The sequence below is a fragment of the Chanodichthys erythropterus genome, chromosome 10 (genome assembly GCF_024489055.1).
Source record: "Chanodichthys erythropterus isolate Z2021 chromosome 10, ASM2448905v1, whole genome shotgun sequence".
NCBI classification, from domain to species: Eukaryota; Metazoa; Chordata; class Actinopteri; order Cypriniformes; family Xenocyprididae; genus Chanodichthys; species Chanodichthys erythropterus.
In genome coordinates, this window is record NC_090230.1 from 44425308 (window position 1) to 44435301 (window position 9994).

The 9994-nt window shown below is 35.4% G+C and overlaps 1 protein-coding gene across 1 annotated transcript; it reads right to left on the reverse strand.

Annotated features, from left to right (window-relative positions):
* Positions 1 to 21: 21 nt before the first annotated feature.
* On the reverse strand, positions 22 to 8556 carry rnft1 (ring finger protein, transmembrane 1). Its single transcript, XM_067397875.1, has 9 exons — positions 8365 to 8556; positions 6501 to 6943; positions 6340 to 6416; positions 5092 to 5192; positions 4788 to 4941; positions 4543 to 4701; positions 4394 to 4459; positions 4151 to 4252; positions 22 to 1601 (listed from the first exon to the last, which is right to left on the reverse strand). Exons 1-9 carry the CDS (start codon positions 8388 to 8390, stop codon positions 1467 to 1469), a joined length of 1263 nt encoding a protein of 420 aa, XP_067253976.1. The 5' UTR covers positions 8391 to 8556; the 3' UTR covers positions 22 to 1466.
* Positions 8557 to 9994: the final 1438 nt, after the last annotated feature.

A 9994-nucleotide genomic window follows, 5' to 3' on the forward strand; every position in this document is an offset into this window, starting at 1 on the left:
TGTAAAAAGAAATGAGATGAAGATAAGGACACATTTTGCATTTTAAATGCAAATGCTTGAAGTGCTGTGTTTATTAGACAGTGGCACATTTTGGTTTAAAAATGAATGGATTTAAAGTACTGAATGACATGAGATTGTTTATAATGAATTATCTGGTGTTTTGTGATTAAAATTTATTTTAAACATTTTAATCCCTGGAGAATTCATCAATAAAGTTGAATTAGAGTATTTAACAAGCAACCCTGGAATTTGATGTTGCATTTACTGGGCAAGTATTTCAATGACACTTCTTAAAAGTTTGAAAAATTTATTTGGTCAATTATCGAAATATGCTGGATAAAAATACAGCTGCATACTGTATGATGGTACTAAAATAGATGTTTTTTCTTCAACTCTTTGGTTTATCACACTATGTGCAGCATTAGAAAAATACCATGTATCTGTGAAGGGCCTGAAGTACAAATGGATATAGCATGTACAGTAATATTTTGCTTATTCAAAAGTAACAGAGCTATTATGTGTTGTTCAGTAACAAAAAAAAATCATGTGGTTACAAAATTCTAATGCTACATCATTCGATAAATCAGAAGTTCATGTGCAATTACCTCACATTCACATTATGCAAGAAGAAACCAGAATACTTCAAACGGAACACAAGGTTCAGAATTTTTTAAAACTCCTTATAATTGGATTCATAAATGTGTTTAAGACAAGTTCAGTTACAAAAGCCACAGTACCTGACAGGATCATATGGGGGAAAGAAAAAGAAATAAAAATAGATTAAGGGAGACAAACATGATACATTTCTGATACATTATTTCACTGTATCATTTTGCTTACACCCACAAGGAAATTAGTAAAACCAGAGATGGCATGCATGAACACAGGAATATATATATATTATAAACATTAAAAAATAAGGGAGTTCCACATACAATAATAATAATAGTATTAATAATAATAATAATAATAATAATACAAGAGCTGGTGAATGCACTTGTCGTTCTGACAATATATATATATATATATATTATATATATATATATATGAAGAGTTTCGTTGCAAAACGAGATAAATCCATTTTTTTAATTTTTCAAAAATCTTGTTTTTTGGTTGTGCATTCCAATTAATATCAATTCAACTGCAGTTGGTTTGTTTTGATTTAAACCTTCATAACTTAAAAAATACAGCTAAGTAGCACCATAAAACAAAATAATAACATGATAACATAATAATAAACATGTTTTGACAAAAATGTTAAAAACGGATTTATCTCGTTTTGCAACGAAACTCTTCATATATATATATATGAACTCTCAAACTGCCAATTTTTCTAGTGACCATTGCCTTATAACAAGTGCTGTTTGCTTGACAGATGTTTGAGAGGAACAATCCACATATCTTGTGAATCGACTGTTTCAACATGTTTCAACACTGTTTCTTCATCCTTTCAGTGAGCAGCGTGTTCAGTAGATTTGCAAATAAGCTGATGTTGCACCATCTTTCCACTTGTGCACCTTGTCTGTGATGATATTGCGGCAGAGGGGGCAGGTCCTCTCCTGGTTAAGCCACTGGGCTATGCACTCCTCACAGAAGATATGCTGGAGACAATCAAATGATAAACAGTTTACATTTATGTTCTTGGCAGGTGGCTAACAAGAAAGTGCATGCAAAAAGGATGAGACAAAAGTAGTATGTCTGAATTTACAGTACTCAAAAAAGAGACAGGTCACATGATAATGACAAAATGGCAAATGTAGTATGTCCTGATTATATTCATACTATATAGAAATTTTTTTAGCACTCGCAAAGTAAGTACTTGTTCAAAATAAGTACCTGCTCGAGAGAGTATGTGATTTTGGACGCAGCCACTGTGTATTACTTTAGTAAGGATAATAGAATAAGAACAAGCTGTTCAAGTTAATGCAGTGGCATAGAAATTATTTAAAAAGTAGCCATGGCACATTTCTGTCATATAATTACTATCAACACATATGTTTATTTATAAATAATTTTTTTTTGTAAAAACATGCTTAATTTTTCACATATTTTATTTATTTTTATATATCAGGGTTTCCCAAACTGGGGTTTGTGAGGGAACTACCAGGAGTTTGTTAGTTGATGATAAGCCAATAATTAAAGGTGCCCTTGATTCAAAAATTGACTTTTCCTCTGTATAGTTAAATAACAAGAGTTCAGTACATGGAAAAGACATACAGTGAGTCTCAAACACCATTGTTTCCTCCTTCTTTTATAAATCTCATTTGTTTAAAAGACCTGTACTTCTACTTGGGGTGTATGCCCCAATATTTGCATATGCCAGCCCATGTTCCCAACATTACGAAAGGCATTAGACAAGGGCAGCCAGTATTAACGTCTGGATCTGCAAAGGTGAATCATCAGACTAGGTAAGCAAGCAATAACAATAGCAAAAAATGGCTAATAATGGCATAATAACTGACATGATCCATGATATGATATTTTTAGTGATATTTGTAAACTGTCTTTCTAAATGTTTCGTTAGCATTTTGCTAATGTACTGTTAAATGTGGTTAAAGTTACCATTGTTTCTTACTGTATTCGCGGAGACGAGAGCTGTCGCTATTTTCATTTTTAAACACTTGCAGTCCGTATAATTCCTAAACAACTTCATTCTTTATAAATCTCTCCAACAGTGTAGCCTTAGCTGTTAGCCACGGAGCACAGCCTCAAACTCATTCAGAATCAAATGTAAACATCAAAATAAACACTGTACTTACGCGATTAGACGCATGATGCATGACGAACACTTTGTAAAGATCCATTTTGAGGGTTATATTAGCTGTTTGAACTTTTTTTATGTTGTTTGAGGCAAGCGCGAGCTCTTGGGGCTTGGAGAACCAGATTTAAAGGGGCCGCGTACCCTGAATCGGCTCATTTATAATGATGCCCCAAAATAGGCAGTTATCTATGGGGTATTTTGAGCTGAAACTTCACAGACACATTCAGGGGACACCTTAGACTTATATTACATCTTTAAAAAAAAGTTCTGGGGCACCTTTAAATAATTAAAATGTAATACTTAAACCATTTAAACTAAAGAAGATATAATGATATTTGTTATATATTTGTTTACTTGCATATATGCAACAAATAACATAAAAACTCTAAAAAATAAACTAAAGAAATAAAACGAATTTACACAGTAAAATACCGTTTTCCACTGCAAGTAATATAGCGTAAAAACAATGCATTCTGGGTAATATTTGTCATTTTCGAGAAAGTAACCTATACGAAAAAGACAAATGTTACCAAGAATGCATTGTTGTAATAAATTTGTTTAGGGTTTTTTTTACATCTATTTTTTAGAGTGTGTCATGTGACCATTAACCAACATTAGAGATTCATGAACATGCAAAGATGCTGTTAAATTATTGAAATATTAACTATTATTTGGAACTAAACACGGAAGCGCTGCAACATAAATAGCATATAAGAGAATGACAGGGCAGAATCGAATTTAAAGTCGTTATTTTTGTTTTGTTTTTGTGCACAAAAAGTATTCTCGTCGTTTCATAACATTGAACCACTGTAGTCAAATTGATTATTTTAACAATGTTTTTACTACTTTTCTGGACCTTGAATGTGGTAATTTTTTTTTTTTCTATTGAGGATAAAAATATCTTGATTTGTGTTCCGAAGATGAACGAAAGTCTTACGGGTTTGGAACGACATGAGTACTTAATGACAGAAATTAAACTTTTGGGTGAACCAACCCTTTAAACCTCATATTTTAGCTCAAAGGGGTTCGACTGACAAAAATTTTAGGGAATTTCTTTTATATATTATATATAAATATTTTTACAAAACCCTTAAAATATATAATAATGTTGCTATAGAGCTGATAGAAAAATTAATTCATAAACTGTAATAAATGAGTTAACTGTAATACAATCACAAACTATAATAATAAGTTAACTTGACAAAAATTACATAAGCTAATTTGTCTTTTACATGAAAAAGACAAACTAGCTTATGTAATTCTTGTCAAGAATGAGGCTGAGCCTAGCTCTATAGTATATACTATGCTCAAGAAGCATGATTTAGCTTGGAATAAGGAGATTAAAAGAGGGTTGACATCAGAGGTCAAACTCAAGAATCACATTCTCACCTGACACACGAGGACCCGAGGTTGCTTAAAATCAGCCTGACAGATTGGACAAATGTCACCTGCCTCTCTAACCTGAGCTGGACTGGCTGGAGCTCCGTTCACCTTTAAAGACAGGTAAGAAGAACATGATACAGCACACAATATAGAAAACATGTATAATTCAACTATTTCTCTTACAGATTACACATCAAATATAAGAATAAAGAGAGAGGCATAAGTCAGGTAAAAAGCAATCTTTTTTACCTCAGAACTGAAAAAAGTCCGTAATGTTTTTTGCAATGATCCTGACAGCCCATACAGTGCCAAAATCTGAAAAAAGAAAGGCAATAAGATCAGACTGATGAATATCTTCTAATAACGTATTAATTTCTTATTGTGATGATCATGCAAACCTTCATTATGAGGTAGACTAAGGCTAGCAGGATTCCCAAAGTCAGACCCACTGAGGTGTCCATCTCATCGTAGCTGACCAGATACCGGAACCAGAGTGGGACAGGAGCAATCACCTGATACAACTGACCCATCTCCTCTATGAGCATGTACCACTGACCCTATGGAAAGCACAGTCGATACAATGAATCTAACATTCATTTTGATTCAGTGCAGAGAATGAAATAATGTTACAAATCACGCTCACCCTTCGCCGGTATGTCATGAGTGGGGATGGGACGAGGAGAATAAGACACTTGAGCCCCATGAAGAAAAACTTCACGATGAAGTTGGTCACACCAACACTCCATAAGACCTCCCAGAAGTTTTGAGAATCTATCGTAGCACTGGCAAAAATGAGGCTGAGGGACAAAAAAGAAAGAGAGAGTCAATGTAATCTACATGGTACGTATTTGTTATTTTGTGGACATTTGGTCATTAATTGATATACTGCACTAAACATAGTATAGTTTGTGGTCAAGTGAGGTTTGGTGACAGTGTAAAGCACTAACCAGCGATAAAGTGACTGAGTGTGAAAAGTGTAGAACACGAGGAGACTGGAGGATGTGAGGAACAGCAAGAGCCAGGCACAATGCAACTTCCTCCTTCGGTCCTTTACACAGGAGACACAAAACAAAACAGCCTTCGGATTATATATATATATATATATATATATACACACTCCCGCTCAAAAGTATGGGGTCAGTAAGATTAGCTTTTTTTCCAGGATTCTTTTCACACTAGTTAACCCCGGGTTATCATTGTTCTAAACATTGCTTTTAACCCTGGGGTAGAGGAACATTTCACACTTTTAATTTAGAAGCGGGGTCAGCACCGGTTTTTACCCGAGGTTATAAAACCCTGCCCCGGAGCAGGGTTAGAACCGCTTTTGCGGCGTTAACCCCGCATTGCAGTGCCAAACTTGTACAGTGTGAAACCATAGTTACAGTTAGATCGTAGCAACTGAGAACTAATCGCATACTCATATTTACCTGCTTTGGACGGTCACAGAAACACATGCTCATTGTATATAAACAGTAAATTCAGAGTTTAAGAGGAATAATGTCTGACAGAAAACTCAACAATTTGAGTGAAGAAGAGACCGTTTCATTCTTACTGTTACAGTTGCAATGTCCATTCAGTATAAATTCAATAGTACAGTTGGCAATACAGGATGTGCAAAGCTAGAGCTATGTAAACACGTCGTGTGTTGCGTTTATCCAATCACGCAAATAAGAACGCTAACCCAGGGTTTAGGACAATGTGAAACGTCAGCTTATAAATACCCAGGATTTATTGTTTACCCGGGTAAATTATGAGCAGTGTGAAACATGCAGCAAGATGACCCAAGATTCCGTTTACCCGGGGTTTAGAATGACCCAGGGTTAACTATTTCAAGTGTGAAAAGCCCTTTTGATAAATAGAAAGTTTAACAGGACAGCATTTATTTGAAATCTAAATATAGCATTATTAATGTATTTACTGTTCAATTACTGAATAAAATTCAATTATTAAAAAAAAAAAAAAACTTGAATGGTAGTGTGCATAAATATTACCTAAATGTATAAACATATTTAGCATGTCTACTATTTTGTGCAAATAATATGTGAATGACCAGAGTGCTCTTGGTCTGAATAGACCTTTATGCTTCAAGCAAACAACAGTTCACAGACTAACCTATAACCGAGTTACAAGCCCTGCTGTTTAACCCATGCCGAGCCAACTTTGATGGTACATACAAAATAATATGGTGGACTTACGTGGAGAAAGACTTGCGTTTGAATGCTTTTGTTGACGTACATAAAAGTGGTAAACAGACCCACTGCAACAGCCAGACCTACAGAAAGACGACAACAACAACTCAGAAGTATGACAGGGGTCAGACGCTTCACACATCATCGCTGTTCACACTAACACGTACCCAGAGCGTGCTGAATGACTAGTTTCGCAGAGAGAATAACTATGAAAGGAAGACTTTTCTTGAGCCAGCGGAGGAGGTAGCGGAGCTCTGATAATGAGCTGTTGGACTCTCCGGATTCCAGGTCTGACTCGCCGCTGTCCGACTCGTGCTCGTGGCTGTGCGTGTGTCCGTGAGAATGGGAGTGGCTGTGGCTCGCCGTTCTCAGCCTCCGCGAAGTAGCGCCACGTCCATTCGTCGACCCCGATGAGCTGCCGATAGGAACCCGGACATCATCGCCCGTTTCCGGACCGCTGGCACTTCCAGCACCCGGCATTCGGGCGAGCAGCTCCGGCTGCAGGGTTAATGACAGCCCGTTTTTCTCTTCCTGAGGGCTCGGGTCGGGTTGCATCGGATCAGGTGAATCCCTCAGTTTAAACGCTCTTCTAGACTCGCAATATGCTCCTCTGTTGAAAAATAAACCATAACAATAGATTAGACATAAAACATTCAAAACTCTATGCACATATTAAGCTGTTTTTATATGATGTAATAAGAAATACATTTTTTCAAGCTTCATGGTCGCTCGGAGGGGGTTTCTCTCACTAGCAAGCGGCGAGTAAAAAAAAAAAACCCACAAAAACAAAGAAGAGCAACTGTAAATGGGGGTGGGTGGGAACAGGAAATTGCTGTAGCTCCGCTCCAGGCACATACATGGTCCAATCCGTGCGTTGCTTGGCGATTTAGCGTTTGCAACCAATTTTTTTTTTTTTTTTTTTTGGTCAAACTTTAGTTACTTTATTTTTTGGCAAGTCACCTAAGGGGTGAATAGGTTAAAAAATGAACTAACAGATATCACCATACTGATTAATAATATTAAGAATTGCAAACCTTTTTTAAATATGCAAACCTTTTTAATATGCAAATTAGGCATTATATTATTATTACAAATATATTACTAATTTGCATACATTTCCAGAACAGAAATCTGAACACTGGATAAAGCCAGGTTCAAAATGTTTCAATTTGTTGACATATTAGAGCTAAATGTTTTTACAGAAAATCACCATTTTTAAAGAATAAATTATCAGGCAAATTATATATGAACAAACCCCTCTATAAAAACTTTCAGAATATATTTAGGAATAAAACTTTAAAGTTTGGTGTATGTGAGTGCTGCTGAAATTTCTGAAAAATTAATTTTGAGAAAATGGCCTTTAAAGATATGCACTGAAATTTGAGCTCTACAGACGCAAACAGAAAAAAAATGGAATAAAATAAACACTTAAAAATGTATTTTGAATGGTTTTCTTTCCACCAGTTCGACAACATTAGGAAAAGCCAAATATTCCAAAAAATCAGTATCATATTTATATTCATGATGTTCTGAATATCAACACCTGCATGTATATATTATATTCCGAACCAGCTGACACCCGAAATATTTGCTTACGTTATTTCTGTAATAAAATATATATTACACAAAATATATTTTTTACCACTTTAGCTACGCTTTTCTTGCACCAACGTTCTCATTTTTTTATGTTGCAATGCAAAATCATCACTACTACTACTCCACTGTAAAACTGTAGCCACTCCCAACTTTTTTTGGCCCACCCAAAATGGAAATCCTCGCTCCGCTACAGAACACAACCACAGTTTGACTCGTGTGATAATCCTACGCGTCTGTTTACATGATTATTCAAGTGCATAATGTAAAATATATAAACTGACCTAAACAGCGGGGTTAGACAGAGCATATTCGTTAGCCATAACTGCATAAAATCAAAGATAATATATTATCCCTAAGGTTTAAATATAAGGCTCGTTTTGTTTTTATCTCTTTAATGAAAGCTTAGAGTAGAGTAGAGGTCTTAAAAAGAAGTACCTGTCATACTGCGCACGGAGTTTCATGGTAAAGCACCGATCTCCATTCTACAGCCTATGGTGGTGTTTGAATGATCAGAACAAAATAACTCAAATAGATTATGATCAAAACAACTCATCGGCTAAAGGAGTTTAGTTTCAACTTGACATTGTTCCGGGAGCTATCCGGTCTGACCTACTAAAGGAACCTGTGGCTCTGCTGCTGGAAAAAAAGCAAAAGAAAAGTCCTCAATATGGCTGCCTCGTGCTTTCAAAATAAAAGTCCCATTTAGGCGCTAAACTCACTTCATTTGTTGTTTCAAACCCGCTTGACTTACTTTCATTCTTTGGAACAAAATAATTGTTTCCATATAATGTGAGTGAACTGAGAGTGAGAGGCTGTCGTTCCGCCTAATGTTTAAATGTTGGAGCAGCAGACAACCCTGAACTCACCTGCATTCAGGTTTGTTGATGATGTTCTGGATGGTTGATAATGTCCACTGCCCTCACGCCAGTTACTGTTGTCTGTTTCTTTTTTTACTCAGCCACTGTAGATACATCAGCTTGAGTTAATTTACTGAACTGGCAGAGTCCCACTTCTTTAACCTTCAAATCATATATATATATATACTTTCCTCCCTACCCTGTTGAGAACCTCCCTCCAATGGTTAGCCTATATCTACAGGACTGTTTCTGACAATTTTTGTGCATGCAGTCAATATTTGTTGTCATAGCCACAATAATGTGCAGTGGTTTAGTATATCTAAGATATTTAGCAATGAACATTTTACAGATTTCAAGTGCTCAGTATCTTTGATTGTAAATTGATTTTCAGTTTATTTTCTATATTTCTTGATGAGCATTTCTCTCTCTTGCCACTTGCTGCCCAATCACTAATAAAAAAAAGCTTCCTCTGTATTCACTTCATATCAGAATTATTTTAGTGTGCTTTTAAATAATGCCAATCTCACACAATCTACACAAAAAAGAAGAATAATAAAATAAGAAATAATAACACAACAGTATTGCTTTTTTTACTTTTAAAAATGCAACAGCAGATTTTTTTTTTCAATAAAATGTGTTTTATTACAACACTTAAATTAGCCCATGTCCAAGCATAAACATTTTTTGTTTAATAATATTACTTAACATTCCTAGTAAATAAACATTAAATGTCTTTTCATTACACAAATTTAGTAAACCTTGTCCAATAATTCTGTGAACAAAACAAAGGCTTAAATTACATTCATAGTATGTTTTAACATTTTTAGAGTTCAGCTAAGGTGGCGATTGATTTAAATGATAGAAGTTAGTATAGTTCACCTAGTTCACCTATGCCTATAAACGGCCTTGCATATCTACATTAGGAAATCAAAGTCTGGCCTATCTGAACTCCCCTAGTCATGTCCAGTGTCCACCTCACTTGACCCCACATCATGGTGTTTGTCTGTCTGCTCAGATGTGAACATAACATACTATCCAATACTTCAAAATAGATTTTGACCCTCTTGGGCTATCATCTTTCTGACGCTCTTTCAGGTCACTTTGCTGTTGCTCAATGTAGGTCTTTGTGATAATTACTGCTATTGAAAGTACTGTACCTCATTTAAATTAATGTTTTCCAAAGGTTAGACTTAAAGGAATATTCTGGG

What these genes read in the sequence shown, in the direction of transcription:
- rnft1 (XM_067397875.1), bottom strand. Translation starts at nt 8,390, where the DNA reads ATGAAACTCCGTGCGCAGTATGACAG. An exon ending in TAGTCTACCTCATAATGAAG is followed by an intron (nt 4,460 to 4,542) that starts GTTTGCATGATC and finishes TTCTTTTTTCAG; the next exon opens with ATTTTGGCACTGTATGGGCT. An exon ending in GGACTTTTTTCAGTTCTGAG is followed by an intron (nt 4,253 to 4,393) that starts GTAAAAAAGATT and finishes CTGTCTTTAAAG; the next exon opens with GTGAACGGAGCTCCAGCCAG.